General features: G+C 36.1%; 1 protein-coding gene across 2 annotated transcripts; it reads left to right on the top strand.

The window, feature by feature from the left end:
* The first annotated feature begins 7,551 nt into the window (after positions 1–7,551).
* On the top strand, positions 7,552–16,919 carry LOC25489867 (protein HESO1). 2 transcript variants are annotated; one of them, XM_013606143.3, is made up of 9 exons: positions 7,552–7,865; positions 9,258–9,446; positions 9,898–10,071; positions 11,129–11,313; positions 11,861–11,956; positions 12,571–12,616; positions 13,378–13,484; positions 14,431–14,523; positions 14,622–16,919. In XM_013606143.3, the coding sequence occupies exons 1-9, from the start codon at positions 7,808–7,810 to the stop codon at positions 15,414–15,416; spliced, it is 1,743 nt and encodes a 580-aa protein (XP_013461597.1). In that variant the 5' UTR covers positions 7,552–7,807; the 3' UTR covers positions 15,417–16,919. The 2 variants fall into 2 exon arrangements, with proteins under 2 accessions (XP_013461597.1, XP_013461600.1); XM_013606146.3 differs by lacking the exon at positions 11,861–11,956.
* Positions 16,920–17,474: the final 555 nt, after the last annotated feature.

Below are 17,474 nucleotides of genomic sequence, written 5' to 3'. Positions count from 1 at the left end.
GGAGAAATTATCATGTCCATAGTCACATTGATGATGCAATGATGAGTTGGAATCACACTGTAGTCTGGAATGTATATAACATGGATATAGATTCCGATATCGTGAATACTACTCTCCTTATCCATGTTCTTAATGATAAATTAATTTAGAAAACAAAGAAAATAGATACGTACTCTATCAAAAGTGTGTATTGTCTTTGTGCGGAGAAGTTAATAGATACATCTAGGGGTGGACATCGGGCGGGTTCGGGCCCAAACCTTCAACCCATCCCAACCCGCGGTTTGTGTGTAGCAACCCATTTCTACCCATTTTTCTTCTTCGGTTTGTACGGGTTCGGGTCTTTCGGGTCACGGGTTTATCGGGTGGGTATGAGCGGTTTTGAAGATTCAGAAAAAAATGAAAAAACAGTATAGTATCCTCAAATCTATGTATTCATCAACACACCAACCAAGATGAAGAAGACCAAGAAAAATGAGATTTAAGAAGAATGAGATTAAGAAGAAGCTAAAGAAGAGGAAAGAGGAGGAAGATAGTCCAGAGAAAAACAAGAGAGTGATAGAGCATATTGTTATCTTAGAGAAGATAGTCTAGAGAAGCAATGAGATGATGAAGCATGCATGCGTTTGCGTTTGAAGAAGCAGTGAGAGAGATTCAGGTTTGCAGGTAGCTTTCAATGAAAATTAAAGGAAAATAAATATTGGTGGTAAATATAAATAAATATGATATAAAGTAGTACATTAGTCAAAAAAGGTTATTATTATAATGCTAAATTGTTTCAAAACAATTAATTGTATATAATAAAAATAAATGCAATACAACTCAGAGAGAGAAAGCCAACCGTTTTCAAGAAAGAGTAGTGGTTTTGTAGTCTATGTGCGGTTTTGCAGATTGTGTCTCTCAAAAGAGGAAATACTGCAGCCTGTGTGTGGGTTTCAAACGTGAATAAATTAAAATATTGTAGTGTAACTCGGGCGGGTTCGGGTACCCGCGGTTGAAGATCCTTTACCCGCCTCTGCCCATGTAAACCCTTGTATACCCATATCTGTAACCCGTTGACCCGAGGACCCGTTTTAACCCGCTCAGTTTCGGGTTTTCCCTCAGTTTTTTTCGGTTTGGGCCGGGCCACGGGTCCTTATCCAGCCCTAGATACATCCCATTCATGAAGTACGAGTTTTTGGTCAGGTACTTCGTGTTTATGCCTTTTAAAATTAAGAATTTAGTGTGACAAATGCGTTGTGGCATGAATTGTCCCATAAACCTTGTTAGTTGCAGCGGCCAAAGTGAGGACTAGTTGCAGAGGTTTTGTGCACGGACCAGCGTGTTCACCCACAACATTTACGGCTGAGTTATTATTCAGAATTGCGTCGTGGACAGCTTACCATATCCTCGTTGTATTCCACACCTGAATAGCAAAAGGACACTCAAAGAAGATGTGATTCAGGTCTTCGTGTTCAGAACTACAGCTAGCACACCGCGTCGGGCACGAAACCCCTTTGTCTTGCAACCGAACTCTGGTGGGGAGACAACCCCGGCACATGCGCCAATTTTTAGCGGAACCTTCAGGCGCCAAATATCCTTCCAATTACCTGGATGTCGGAGATGAGAAACGTCGACAAGCTCCTCTACACACAATCTATACGCGCTTCGGACTGAATAACATTCATTCCTCTCCACTTTCCAAACCAACTGATCATGTTGAACTTGATCAAACAAAGGTGTCTGCAGAATAACATCAACCACATCATTGCAAAAAACCTGCTGAATTAAAGGCACATTCCACTCCTTACTGTTATCAGAAATTAAACTACTAACTTTAAAGTCACGAACATAGTGACCTCCAGTAATATTCCCATCGATATGCTCACCATTAGAGAGCCAAGGACCATCAAGAATAGGAATGCTATCACCAGAACCTATGCACCATCTTGTGTAACGCCCTCTTTAATTATTTGATTATTTTAATGAGTTTAGAATATACTTATATGATTTGTGTGATTTATATTATTTATTTGATTATGTGGTATTTTGATATTTTATTAAGTGGCTTATTTTAGTATTTAATAGAATAAGATTTGAAAATAAAATAAATATTGAGATGTGGGACTGTTTTGGAATTTAGAGGAGTTTAGTGGAAATAGAGGAAATAAGAAAAATAGAATGAGGAGAGATATAAGAAGAAAACTAGGTTTAGAAACGTTTTTACGTGAAACTGCTTTATGAAGAAAAAGGGAGAAAACAAGAGAAGAGGAGAACCAAGAGAGAGAGAGAAGCCGCCGATCATTCATTCTAAGGTAAGGGTGGGACTAACATTCAATCTTCTTAAGTCTATGATTATGATAATTAGATTTAACATATTGGAGGTTTAGTTTTGAGAATTGGAGAATTAGGTTAAAATTAAGAAACTGATTTAATTCTTAATTATATGGATTTAAAAAGTACCGACACTAACAGGACAAGGGACAAACAATGTTGATATCTTTTGTTCAAGCTTTTCGGTCATTGTAATGGTTTTGTAGACAAATTATTGGGAAGTATGTGACGGATATTAACTCATAAGTTATCAGTCCTCTCTTGGTATCAGTTTGAATTTAGAACATCTTTTTGTTGTTTAGAAGGAAAATAAAATTGAAGGGAAGGTAATTAGTAGTTTTTCTACGCAAGCATCAATATGTAGTACTGAAATATCATATGATAGACCAAGTAACATTGATACTCCAATTAAGAGGAATTAAGATAAGGTGGTTTTAAAGTAAGTGATGGGAGATATGAGAGGTATTCATGAATTCCGTTGAGAAGCTATTTCTCTTGATAAGGGTCTTTTCTTTTACTTTGATTTATTCTCCATCGTGTATGGAGCTTGCATCAGTCACCTTTTTTCTTTTGGTTTATTTAATGTTGATAGTAATGTAATATATTTGTATATGCATTATGTGAATTATATAAGATGTTTAAGTTGATGTTGATTATCATTTGATATTATTATGTTATGCTGTTTTTGTATACTGCTGTGTCGCTGTTGTTATTTAACTAAGCTGCATGAGTCGATCTAAGTTGATTAAGATGATGAAGTTCTAAATTATTGAATTATACAAGAGTTGTCGATTTAAGATGTTTAAGAAGTCGAGTCCATGCATTAACATTCTTTGTTGGGGGCTTGATGCTCTGGAGTATAATAATACTTAAATAGCGATACAGACTTGATGCTCTGAAGTATATTAATACTTAAATAGCGATAGGGGCTTGATGCTCTAGAGTATAATAATACTCAAATAGCGATTGGGGCTTGATGCTCCGTATTGGTACCACATGCATATAAGATGTCTAAGTTGCATAGTCGAGTTGGAGTCGCATTTGTCGAGTCAAAGATGTTTATGTTGATAAGTTGTGAAGTTGTAATTGTTTATACAAACTATGATTGAAGTGTTAAATGATATATTACCATCTATAATGAATATTAAGATGATTTGATGTTGATTAAATATAATTGTTGAATTATATGCTTAATAATATTGTTTTGTGAAATCTCACTCCTTCTGCTTGGAAATGTTGCTCTTCCTATGAGGAACTTGCAGGTGATCGAGAATAAGTAGTTGTTGATTGCTGTCGTGAGTGGCTATCCCTCACTGTGTCTTTAGGTGCTCTGATACGTAACGGGATGGGAACTTTGTTGCATGCTTTTCTATTCCTTACGTATTACTTTAAGGATATTCATGAATAAGTTGTTGATTTATCTTTATGAGATGTTTATGATGAGACCTTCGTGCCAAAGATTTATTTATGTTAATGAATTTAATCCGCTGCAAAGTTTGAATTAATATGTTGATGATTTTTGGAAAGATAATTAGTTAATTACCTCATTTATGATTTTTAAGAAGTGTGATATCCCGTTTATGTGATGTTTTACTCTGATGATTTTATGAAATTTTTATGTTGGGAAAACGGAGTGTTACATCTTGCCCCACCGCGCACAATAAAACGGGCGCGAAGTATACTACGCCACACATAACTCGGGTTGTGACCTATGGTAGCATTCAAATAAGATTTAGACGGAAAGTACCTAGCCTTAAAGATACAAGAGACAAGCGAGTGAGGCTCCGTAAGAAATTTCCAGCCCTGCTTACCCAACATCGCAAGATTGAAAGCTGAGAGATCTTTAAAACCCATGCCACCATGTGTTTTATGCATCGATAATTTTTCCCAACTCATCCAATTCATGCCCCGATGAGAAGTTCTGCCATGGCCCCACCAAAACGTGTTCATCATCCGTTCAATAGCGATAACCAACGTTGTTGGTTATTGAAATAAACTCATAACATAAGACGGAATAGCTTGGAGCACAGACTTGATCATAACTTCACGCCCTGCCTTAGAAAGGCACTTGCTACTCCACGAATTAATATGTTGCCACACCCGGTCTATAATATAAGCAAATGTGGTTGTTCTATCTCTGCCAATCATAGACGGCATGCCTAAATACTTGCCAGTACCCAAAACAGCTCGGACCGCTAAAATGTTTGTAATATTGTTCTTTAAAGTATCTGCCACATTCCTACCATAGAATATTTCAGACTTCGGTAAGCTGATTGCTTGTCTGGAAGATGCCTCATAGGTGTCAAGAACATTCCTCATGACCTGAGCCTGACTTTCCTCTACCTTAAAAAACAGGAAACAGTCGTCAGCAAAAAGAAGGTGAGACATAGAGGGCGCTCCTATGCAAATACTAGTACCAGAGATAAGCTCACGTTCCTCAGCATCCCTAATCAAGGAAGATAAACCTTCCGCGCAAATAATGAACAAATATGGGGAAAGCGGGTCCCCTTGTCTCAGACCTCGCCCTGGAATAACTGGACCAACATTCTCCCCATTAACAAGAACATTATAATCAACATATTCTATACACATAACCATCCACTGAATCCACTTATGAGAAAAGCCCATCTTGATCATCACTTTCATCAGATAGTCCCAGTCCATCCTATCATAGGTCTTACTAATGTCGAGTTTCAGAGCCACATATTTATCATTACCTCTAGTTTTTGTCTTCATAAAGTGGATTACTTCAATAGCTATCATCGCGTGTTCCAAGATGGATCTATCAGGAACAAAGGCTGACTGATTATCCGAGATGCACTTATGAAGAATCAACTTGAGTCTATTTGCAAGCACCTTAGAAACAAGTTTATATAAAACATTACAAAGAGCTATAAGGCGCCAATCTTTCATAGATGCCTGTGAATTTCCCTTCGGAATGAGCGCTATATTCGTCATGTTCAAATTAGGTGGGAAATAACCTGTGTCAAGCCAAACGCAACATTCCTTGAATATTTCATCACTGCATAAATTCCAAAATTGTTGATAGAAGCCCGAATTATATCCGTCAGGACCGGAACATTTATTCGGATGCATAGAAAACATTGCCACTCGAAACTCTTCCTTGGTAAACGGCGCAGTGAGCATCACGTTATCCTCCTCAAACACGGGTTTTCGAATAACTTGGATAACCGGGTCTGTAACATTATTATGTTTTTGGAACAACTCCAAAAAATTATTTTTAGCAACATCGCACATTCCTTTACTGTCAGAAAACTTATTACCTGAATCATCCTCAAAGGAAAGAATGCGGTTAACTTTCTTCCTAGCGGTGGCAGAGGCATGGAAGAATTTCGTGTTACGGCCACCATCTCTATACCAATGGGTTTTAGCCCGCTGGCGCCAATACGCATCATCTTGGGACAGTAGCCTACTCATATTCTTCCTAAGACCTACAAGTTGAAATTGGTCAGACCCTGAACTGTTAAGCCGTATGTTATGAATTTGCAGACGACATTCTTCGATGTCCATCTTCAACTTATTACAATTATTTCTATTCCAGGCCACCATATCTGTTGCACACTCTGATAGTCTAGGCATAACTGAATTACCATTCTGTAAGTGCCAGGCATCATTAACGAGCTCCTTAAATCCCGGTTCAGAGTACCATGCATTTTCATAACGAAACCCACGCTTATGGAGGTGAGGTCGCTGCACAGGATTTCTATTCAACAAAATGGGATAGTGATTCGACGACGGGGCTGCAAGATTCTCTAAAATGGCTGAAGGAAAAAGGTTGAACCAACCATTATTAGCTAGTGCTCGATCAAGTCGTTCCTCTACCACACGAGATGTTCCCAAAATTCTGAACCAAGTGCAGGGATAACCCTCCATAGGCACGTCCACCAAAACCAAATTCTAATACCGCTTGCCTAAAGCCATTAATCAACCAATTAGAACGTATATTTCTTCCTCTTTTTTCACCTGCATCCATTATGTCGTTAAAATCACCCAAGATGCACCAAGGCCCGGTAAATTGATTAGACAAATTACGAAGGAAATCCCACGCAAGTCTTCGACGTCCCCGTTCAGGGTACCCGTAGTAACCGGTGAGCCTCCACAAACCAAGAACAGAATCCATAACATCAACATATATATGATTTTGTGAATAGTTAACAATTTGACAATTAAAGGACGCGCGCCAAAATAAAGCAAGGCCTCCGCCTCTACCAATTCGATCAAAAGAAAAGCAAAAATCAAAGCCAAGCAAGTAACGTAATTCTTCAATTTTATTTCGGTGGACTAGCGTCTCAGTTAAAAATAAAAGGTCCGGATTGAAGTACCGAACTAGGTACTTTAAATCTGGAATTGCATTCGGGCTACCCAAACCCCTGCAATTCCAACTTATTAGACTCATTTTCCTCGACAACTAATCATCTTCATAATCAAACCCTTTTTGGAAGCAAATTTAGAAATCAGTCGTACCAACATCCAAACAATTAGAGCCGTAATTGAACTCCACTACCATGACAACATAATCCAAGGATTACCAACCACTCCATCCAACTACCATGTAATCATTAGTCACGAGAATCTCACATAATGCAATTTGAATTCATTAACACAATTCTTTGGAAGCTAGCAAAACTAATATGCATGAATTGAAATTGAAAAAACTAACCGGCCAAGGCACAAGGGAACATAAAGAACAACGATCAAGGTTGAGAAACAATCTGATCGAACAACAAGCTCTCACAATTGGGCGACGGCACCGAAACCCTAGGAGAGAACAACAAGCTCTCACAATCTGTGCATAAATACATAGGTTTTTGAACACAACAATTATAACAATTCTCAATTCATCAAAACCTAAACCTAACAATTCAATAAAAGTTCTCTAACAATTCTAACCTAAACTATCCTAACATATCATAAACCTATATAATCGAAATTTAACAAAAAAAAAAAAAAAACAATTTGACCACAAAACAACAATGCAATAAGATTCAAAAAACTTACTTGTTTTTGTGATTGAAATTGGCTTGGAATGTCTTGAAATTGCTCAAAATCACACATTGGAGATAAAAAAACGTAACAATGAAGTTTTGGAAACTGCTATATCTATTCCGTTCTTATAACAAATTTTCGGCAGTTAACTACCGAGGAGGCAAAAACGTATTTTATTCGTGTGTCTCAGCCTTATATTATGTCAACAACAATTCTCGGAACGAATTCATTCGAACAGTAAAAATAATGTAAAACAAAATAGTTATCCGTACTTCAACCATCACGTCCCCAAATCATTCCCTCTCTCTCTCGTGCGACGCTTCTCCTCCTCCTCGCAACAACAGATCCATCCATTTACGAACCCTATTCCTCCCTTCCTCCATAAACCCTCACAACAACTCTCTCTCTCTCTCTCTCTCTCTCTCTCTTCAATTTCTTCTCCCCTCTTTTCCCCTCACACTACAAATTCTAGGTTTCGAAGCAAGCAACAATGGAGTTGCCCGAGGAAAGTAAACAAACGTTAACCAAAAGTAACGAAGAAGAGGAAGGTACGCAATTTCACTTCATTCCTATTTAATACTTGTGTATGTAAATTCTTGTTGTGTTATATCCGTTCTTAATTATTTGAATTTCAAGAAAGAAAATTATTATCATTATTATTACTAGACTAGACTTTTATTAATATCTGCATAGCCTATGAGTTTGATGAATGAGAAGAGTAGAGTACAGACAATGATTTCGTTTGGTTTATTGAACTGAGTGCAATTGAAGGGTTTTGCTTTCAGATACGAGGGGAAGTTAGGTAGTAACTAGCATGTCTTTGAGGTCTTATCTGTTGTGTGTGTGCACACGCCCGCGATGATACAAATTGATTTTGAGTGAATTGATAATGTAAAATTGATTCTAAGTGGGTTGAAGATAAATCGATTAGTGTTTGACTGCATTCATGTAAAAATAGGATGAACAATAAGTGTATGTTTGGTTTTAAGTATGGAAGGGGTTGATTCTAGAGGAGTAAAATTGATTTTGGCATGTTTGGATGTTTTGAAATAGAACTAATTCTACTTGAAGCAAGAATTTTGTAGCTTTTGGTTTCTACAATTGATTTTAGTCTTGAATTCATTGTTCAATTCACTTTTACCTAAATATATCCAAACATAAACCACTCTACATTCAATCCATTTTTAGCCAGACCCAGTTATATAAATTGATTCATTTAGAATCAATTCTCACCACTCAGAACCAAATACACGCTAAGTTTGAGTGTAAAAATCAATTGTAGAATAAAAAACTCCAACTTCTAGTATCAAGTTAGAATCAATTTTGGATCCTTCATAAGTGGAAATATAGAACTTCAGGTACAGTTTGAACGACAAATCTTTTTTGTAAAAATCTATTTCTGTTTTTTGTTTTTGAAGAATACCATGATCCATTTCTTTATTTTCTCAATTTTATTGAAAAAAATTGAGCTTTCAATGAGCATCATTTAAATATCCTCCTTCTCCTCATTATCTTAGGGTCAGTTTAAATTGACTTATTTGAACTTATGTAATAATAAACTTGTCAGACTGTTTGGGAGAACTTAGAAAATGTCTTGTGAGTTATGACATGCCCATGAGCGGTTTTCAGCTTATTTCCATAAGTTCTCTAAGATAGCTTATGAAAAATAGCTTATAGCTTACATTGAAACAATTACTCTATTATGTATTTTGTTATAGAAATAGCTTATACATAAACACCTATACAATAAGCGCTTAATTAAACTAGTTATCCAAACAAGTTTGTAGAGAAAAACAAAAGACTGAAGAAGTCACCTTCCTAGGAATGCATCATTTCCCTAACTATTTATTTATTTATTACCTATCTATTGGTGCTTCAAATATAGGCAAAGGCTATATTAAATTTGAAGCAGCGAATTACTCATTTATCTCTTTTCGCAGACCATCTAAAGACTGCAGAGAAGCTCGAGTCTGAGAAATTAGCTAAGATCAATTTCAACTCTACCCGTATAGTTGATTTAGATGCACTTCTTTGTGATACCTATGATAGAGATTGTCCAAAACCAGTTCATTATCAGAACAGGAGAGATTTGATTCGCATCTTCAATATGATGGCAAAGGAAATATATGGTAATCTTTTCTTCTTGTTTCCTAAAATATCTAGCTTGCAAAATTTGCTTTCAAAAGAATCTAAGAAGTTGGTAACATATTTCTTACGTGATTGGATCTAATTGTACTGATTATTCAATGTTTCTTTATCATGTACGTGCACTATTTCAACTTTTTTCCCGTTTTGATTGTATTGGCCTGATTCACTCCATTTCTTCTTTCTGATTTCATATTGGAAACACGTCTTTTGGTAGAGAAACAATTTTTGCATCGGGATCGAACAGTTAACAATGTAGGAAAACAAAATCACGCTTTTTTAAAATTAAAATGACCTTTTACCTCTCCTTTTTTATCATCTATTCATTTTCATTTTACACCTATTGGTCCTTTTACTTCAATTATAGCTCAATTTTTAGTTTATCCCCTAACTAAAACAATGCCTTCCTTTGGTAATACATTATTTTCCCTTCAGGCAATAGTATGGTTTCCCCTGTTGTGGAAGAATATGGATCATTTGTAATGGACATTTTCAATGAAAGAAGTGATCTTGACTTGTCTATCAATTTCAGTGATTCCATTGAAATTAATCGGATGAAGAAGATTCAAGTCCTTCGGAAGTTCAGCAAGAAGTTACGGTCATTTCAAAGTAAGCTTATTATACTATCATCTTTTATTGTTAGCTTTTGCCAAAGGAAAAGTTCTTCAATAAGCATCACTTACTCTTGAATTCTATCTATCAACAACATACTGTTCTATGTATGCATGACAGGCAGCGTTATTTTTCAAGAATATGATCTCATAGCTTTATATCATCCGAGTTTGCTGAACAATTGATTATTATCATATGGTTCTTTTGCCTAACTTAAATTTTTTATCTTGTCTGTGTATTAATCTTTACACAAGTCAAAATTGTTCATGCGACACCTTAATTGAATTGTGGCAAGGCCACTATGCCTTGTTTTATATTTTTGGGATTCTCAAAAAGTGCCAAAATTCCTATCTTCGTATGAGATTAAATTATTTGAGAGAAAAATAGCAGTTTCTTTAAGATTTGGCTCAAGGGTCATAAATACCTGAAAGTAACAAGTTCTAGATGCAGTATAGATATGACAATGGGTCTATACCTTCTTATATGGTTACCGCAAATTTGGACAGAACTAATTTTCAAAACATAGCGAGTGGAGTAAGTTGGATGAGGCAGCCGGAAGAGACTGAGACCAGATATAGCCTCACATTGAGGTGTAGATTAACATAATTGTTTGTTAATAAACAAGGAGCACATCCAGCGCCTTCTTCAAAAGAAGCTTTTTCTTTTGTTATCCAAAAAAAAATCTCACTCTTTTTCAAAACTGCATCAACTGTTTTTGTTTTATGTTCTGTGGATACATTGTTTTTATACGTTCTACCTTGAAATGTGGGGTAATAAATTATTTAGAACATGGAACTAATTGGATATTTGAGAATATTTGCACTGAAAGTCACATCGTAATTAGCTTTTAGATAAGAAAGCTGTAGGACAACTTAGTTTTAATGAGTACAAATATTTTAATTGAAAAATAAATGTTTTGGTTATCTTTGTTCTGCTCTTGTTAAAAAGGATTCTGACATGGGGTTTGGTTTATTCTATTTTTGCAATGCTGATATGAATCTACAGCTTCTAAGTTGTTGTAGAAATTATAACATCGATGGCTTTTGTGTTGCAGAAAGTGGGCATGTTACTGCTTTAGAAGTCATCCTGTCTGCCAAGGTACCAATCGTAAAAGTTACTGATATTGGAACAGGTGTTGAATGTGATTTATCAGTCGAAAATCGGGACGGCATTGCAAAATCCCATTTTATCCGTGCAATTTCTGCCATAGATGGAAGATTTCAAAAGCTATGTTTACTGGTAATTATGATACTTCTGCGCTTTTGATGTTATTTCAGTAAAGTTCAGCGTCAATATGTTTACACTGTTTTAAATGCTATTACAGATAATTTTTGTGGTGTTTGAGTTAATATTTTATTTAATACCAATTTGAAACGAGAAAAGGAAACAGATGGAAAACCTGTAGTGATATTGAAATTGTGATAAATGATCAGTTTGTTCATGGTTAAATACAGGCTTTGTGTTAGGTTAAATTGACAGTGACAAATTGTGTGTGGTCAAAAAAATCTCTATTTCTGGTCTGAAGGTGTGTTGTTGAAACATATTGAAGTCAAACTGTGTGACGAGTTTTGTCAAAAAGTTACCATTGAATTGGCTTTTCAAAAGTTTTTAGTGAATACATCTCAGCTTAATCTTAGTTTTTCCATACCCTTCTTTGCTGGTGGTATCATTTGTAACGCACTAGTTTTACTCTCTTAAATGTCAAACCTACTGTCCCGGATACATGTTTTTGTATAACTGACTAATTTTTAGAAGTCATTTTGGTTCTTATATATGCATATTGTAGATGAAATCATGGGCTAAGGCTCATAATATCAACAGTTCCAAAGACGCTACTTTGAATTCTTTGTCGATTGTATCGTTTGTTGCTTTTCATTTTCAGGTATTGAACATTTTAAATATTTGTTGAAGCACATATTTATTTTGGAAGCATTACTTTTTATATCAGAGTCGAGAATTGGATTTAGTCAGGTGGTCAATAATTCAATGGAAGCACATATTTGATTGTTAATTTACAGAGCTATTAAACACAAGTTGTGGCAATATAATGCAATTTTCAGGATAATTTTATTGATGGATATAGTTGTTCAGCATCATTTTAATTTGTTGTCATTGGCTAAATATTATCAGCGTTGTTATTCATTTAACATGTTATTTTTTATCTTAGAAAGACACATTAGTAGTTAATTAATCAACTAGCATAGGTGAGATGATTTGTTGTGCAGAGAAGACCTTTTCCAAATTCTTTTTCTTGAAAACGCACGGTTTACATGGTAAAATATCAAGTGGGATATGTATGTAACTAAAAGTTGATTGTAAATATTAAAATTTTCTCATGTCATGAATATATCTTGGAGTGATACATGAATCAGTTTAGAAACAAATTAATTCAACATTACTTACATATTTCCCAAATAGTACCTTGTGATGCCTTGTCTATATGTTATTTTCTTCGCTGAGTTCTAATACTATATTTTTCATTTATTTCAATTGCAGACTTGCGATCCTCCCATTTTACCTCCATTCTCTACTTTACTTAAAGGTAAAGTTTCTGATAGTATAAAAGTTTTTAATTGAATATTTAGTTGTCCTTGAATTTATACGAACATTCTTTATGATTGGAGACGTTGACACAGAAAAAAATGTGTTTATCTATTCCCAATCTGTAACACCTGTGTATGCAACAACCTAGGTCCATCGTTCATGTATTACAACTAGACTATTAGTACAAGTCCACTCTTACAAAAGTATTATCACCGAAGACTTTTAAAATACTTGGCATCCTATATTCTTAGCTTGTTTATAGATGAACATACTTGCAGAGTATGTTAAATAAAGTCTGGCTAGTATGGACCTCCTTGATAGGTGGTTCATGATGGACCCTTATATCTTATAGTGCACATTGCACACCAATTTTTTTTCATTTCTCCCTCTTCCTTTTCGCGTGCCCCTCCTCCGTGCTCATTGCCAACCACCGATCTTCATCCCTCTCCACAACTCCTCGTTCAGGATAACCACCAGCCCACCTTGACATTACTACCTTATTTTAGGATAAATATTACTACCTTTTGCCTGTTATAATCCTCACCGTTGCTCGCAGTTGATACATTTTGCAATCCTCGTTTTCCTTCGACTGAAGCACACACCACACCAATTGCCGTATCTATTCTGAACACCAATCTCATTTAAGAACCTACAAATGGAGGACACCGTGATAATTGAATTTTAAAACGCGCTGCCTACAATTAATTTCTAGGACTGTGTTGCAATTAATTTTGATATTTGTGTATAATTGTGTTTCAGAGGGAGCTGACCTTGAGTCTGTGACGAAGGCTGTTAAAACATATACCAACTATGGGAATAAAAACAAACAGTCATTGGCCCATCTTTTTGTTACTCTTTTAGTCAAGGTAGTTACAATGTTTTTCTACCTACTGAGAATTCTGATTTACTATTATATGTTGTTTTATATATGATAATAATCTCCTGCCTCTGCATCCAAACCACCGGCACAAGTGTCGTTTCACAGTCCTGCATGCAAAGTGTTATAGCCATGCATTCAAGATTTTTATCCCCTCTTTGTTTGATAGCTCATCCTTTTGTGACCTATTATCCGATCACTAACCTTGTGCTTTGTCTTCAACATTATTGATTCAGATAGTAACATTTTTATGTTGATTGTTGTTCTGATATTTGGAAAGGGGTTGTGGATGTTTTAGAAGACCTCATACCCAATCACTAAATCCGTGTTTTGTCTTCAATATCATTTACTTTTGCGGCCTCTTTATGGTGAAAAAAATTGGAAATGGTTTTATTTTTGCTTATGTATTATGCTGCGAAAGTATGTTGAATACTTCTTGCTTTGTCTTCAACATCCTTTTCTTTTGCTGGATCACCAACCTTGTGCCTCGTCTTCATGGTCCTTTATTTCGAGTGTTTTTCGGATTTTGAATTTCTGGTTCGGAAAAGAAACCTGGTCTTGTTGCCAGAAACCTGGTTGGGAAGATGATGAGTGAACGCTATGTCATTTCTGGCCTCTGTCTGAAATACTGCGCTCGTGTGGTTTCCAACCAACTCTGACTTTCTTCTGCTCTCCAGTTTAGTCTGTTCTGGTTTTTGTTTAGGCTCCTATGTTTTCCAATTACCCATTAACAATGTTAACAGCAGGCAGATCTGTCTCATGTTTTTGGCCAATAAAAGACAATTTTTTCCCTGTTTTATACTTTTTTTCTCTTTGAAAGTTTGGTTATGAGGGGTACTAGAGGATTACTTAATTGTCTTGTTTCGGCCATAATATATATTATGTATTTCAATTTCACGGAAACATGTTCATTTGGTAATTTCATTTTAGCGCAGCTAGCATCAGTTGAAAACCTTTGGCAGAATGGATATTGTACGAGTTCATACAATGGGTCGTGGGTTTTAAAAAAATGGCGTTACTCAATGAGTGTAACTAAATTCTTTTCCATCACCCCTATTTTAATTGGATTATTACCTATGATATTTAGTTTATTTTGATTTTTGATTATATATATTTTCTTGAACAGGTGGAGGATTTTACAGATCTATCACAAAATGTTGCTCGAGCAGTTAGAGCTGAAGGGTTTAAGACGATCTACAAATGTATCCATAATTCCATTGACTACCTTTCACGGTTTTTAAACGGCGAGATCCAGGGAATTGAGTTAATGGACCATTTGTTTGGAAAACCTATGGCTTTTACTCTAGGCGTTGAGGGTACTTCTACTAGCAACATCAATGGAAATAAGAATAACCCTCCTACTTTGCATAATCCCCGTCCACCGAAAAAGAGACGCATAGTTAAAAACCAGGCTGGGGATTTTCATCAAACTGAACCCCGGGGTGCAGATCAGGTGCATGTACCTCCTAGTAGTAATGTGCCCAATGGAGTTGAGGGCACTTCTACTAGCAACACCAATAAAAATAAGAACACTCCTACAGGTAAGGTGCATGTACATCCTAGCAGTAATGTGCTCAATCGACTTGCTTCTTTCCCTCCCCCACTTCCCTACCTATCTCGATATCAATCATCGTTTGCTACACATAGTACAGATTTTATGGAGCATCATGGTTATGTTCCAGGACATGTTCCTCCTCATTTTGGCTTAAACCCAGCTGGTTTCCAAGGTTCTTATAATCCTTCCTCACAGTCTCATCATGTTTGCCAACAAATACCCGGGGGCTATCTTCAGACATTTCATCAAAATGCGGTAGCTTCAAATCCCTATCATGGTTCATTCCCGCATTCCTCACTACAAGGAAGAGACTATGCCTCACTACATGCAAGAGACTATGCCATATACAGTCGGAGAAGTGGTTGATTTGATCTTATGGGGGTTGATTTTCATACATACATTTTTGAATTAACTAATGACATACATGTTGGCAACCAATTTCCTAATATATACTCTCCCAATTCCCGTGACTGTCTTAAATCAAAACCTCCCGAATTTGTATGTAGTGTAGAGTTGAAAAGTGTTTTATCATTGTTCTATAGCTTTGGAAGCAAGATCGGGAAATTCCTTTACTTCTAGTTTTGCTCTTCTTTATTTGGGAAAGCAGTGTAGGATATGGTGATAAAACTTTCCACTAACGTGTTTTATGCAGGTCTGTTCTGTTGTGAGTTGAAGAATTACAATGTCTCATTGGTAGAATTGAAGGGCTAGATTTTGTAATCAATAGACCAGGAATAGAAGGGCAAATTCTACTGAGGATCTTTTATTTTAGGGTAAAATATGCTTTTCATCCCTGTAATTATGGGCCATTTGATTTTTCATCCATGAGCTTACTAATCCTCCCATTTTGCCCCTGTAATTACTAATCATTTGAAAATTCGTCCTAATTACAAAATTTTGCTGAGGTGGAGGGTGATTAGCTACGTGGCACTTAGTGACTGGGGTTTTGGCAGGACACATCAGCAGATGGGGAGGGAAATGACAATTTTGCCCTTAATGAGTCTGGTTTCGTGCGGAATGACCGTTTTACCCCTGCCTCCTTCTTTCCTTCTTCACGTATTCTTCTTCTCTTCTTCTCAATCGTACTTCTTGCTTTCTGAAACCCTAAAACATCCACTTTTCTTCTCCATTGAACCTTCACTCGCATTCCCTCATCTCAGATTTACTTTCTCCAGTTCGAAAATGTCAACTGGAAACAGCAGTACAGGGTACACGTATGGTTCTTTATTGTACGGTGAATTCGAAACTTCCTGTGGAATGCTTCCAATGTGCCGTTGTGAGTTGCCCATGGTCATCTACATTGCTAACACAAGAGCGAATCAAGGACGTCGATTTTGGAAGTGTCGCAATTGGATGAAAAAAAATACATGTTAGTTGTTGATTTGGGATGATGAGCTTGCTGCTGGTACAAGGCCAATGGTTGAAGTGACAGAAGAGAAGGTGAAGGTTGAGGAAGAAGTGGAGTTTAAAGAAAAGAAGTGTAATTGTGTTGAAGCTATGGAAGGAATTTATGACTTGAAGAAAGATAAGTGGAAGAAGAAGATGTTAGCTGAGAAAAAGAAAGTGGCATAGCTGAAGTGGAGTCTGGTGGCAAGTTGGGTTCTCTTTTGTGTGTTTTATGGAAGAAAGTAATGGCTGAAGTTGCATCTGGTGGCAAGTTGGATTCCGATTGCAGTGTTAGTTTGTTTAAGTTAGGGTTGTAGTTGGTTGTTATGTAATGAAGTGGATCCATTGGTAGTGTGTTTATGTTTAGGCTTTATGTTTAGTTTGTTAAGTGTTTGTGTGTTAAGTGTTGTAATTCAATATAAATGAATGTGTGTTGTATTTCAATCTAAATGAATTGTAATGTGATTGCAAGAAAGTGTTTAAGTTTGTGTTGTTTAAGTTTGTGTTTTTACAGAAGCATCAATCACTTTGTGCAACAAAGATGGTGTATCCCATGATTGTAATGAAATAGAATAACATTTACTCAAATAGCATAACATTGTCATCAAAGGAAGAAACATTTAAGGTCTAAGCCATACATTGTCATCAAAGGAAGAAACATTTAAGGTCTAAGCCAATATGTAAATTAGCATCAAAAGATGGCTAAGCTAAACATTTAAGGTCTAAGCCAATAGGTACATTAACATCAAAAGATGGCTAAGCTACATAATTAGCAGATAACTTGGTCCAAGCCACATATTACACCAAAAAAGACAACATCAAAACATTGCTAGCCCAATTAAACATATTTAATTGTGTCAATTTTTTTCAACAGGCCTAAACAGGATCCATCTTTAGCATCACCAGCAGCTTTTGAAGTATCACCAACAGTTTTTGAAGTATCACCAGCAGTTTTTGTAGCATGTTGTGTCTTAGCATGGTTATCATCATCTGCCACTTCAATTGGATCATCTATTGCTTTTCCAGGCCCTTTGAAGT

Source organism: Medicago truncatula, chromosome 3 (genome assembly GCF_003473485.1).
Source record: "Medicago truncatula cultivar Jemalong A17 chromosome 3, MtrunA17r5.0-ANR, whole genome shotgun sequence".
Taxonomy (NCBI): domain Eukaryota; kingdom Viridiplantae; phylum Streptophyta; class Magnoliopsida; order Fabales; family Fabaceae; genus Medicago; species Medicago truncatula.
Note: the sequence above shows the minus strand (reverse complement) of the source record. Positions and strands in the feature narration are given on the sequence as shown.

Bases quoted from the DNA above. Each gene is read 5' to 3' on its own strand.
- LOC25489867 (XM_013606143.3), top strand. From the start codon at position 7,808: ATGGAGTTGCCCGAGGAAAGTAAACAAACGTTAACCAAAAGTAACGAA. The intron at 7,866-9,257 runs GTACGCAATTTC...CTCTTTTCGCAG, and splicing joins AAGTAACGAAGAAGAGGAAG to ACCATCTAAAGACTGCAGAG. The intron at 13,485-14,430 runs GTAGTTACAATG...ATTTTAGCGCAG, and splicing joins TTGTTACTCTTTTAGTCAAG to CTAGCATCAGTTGAAAACCT.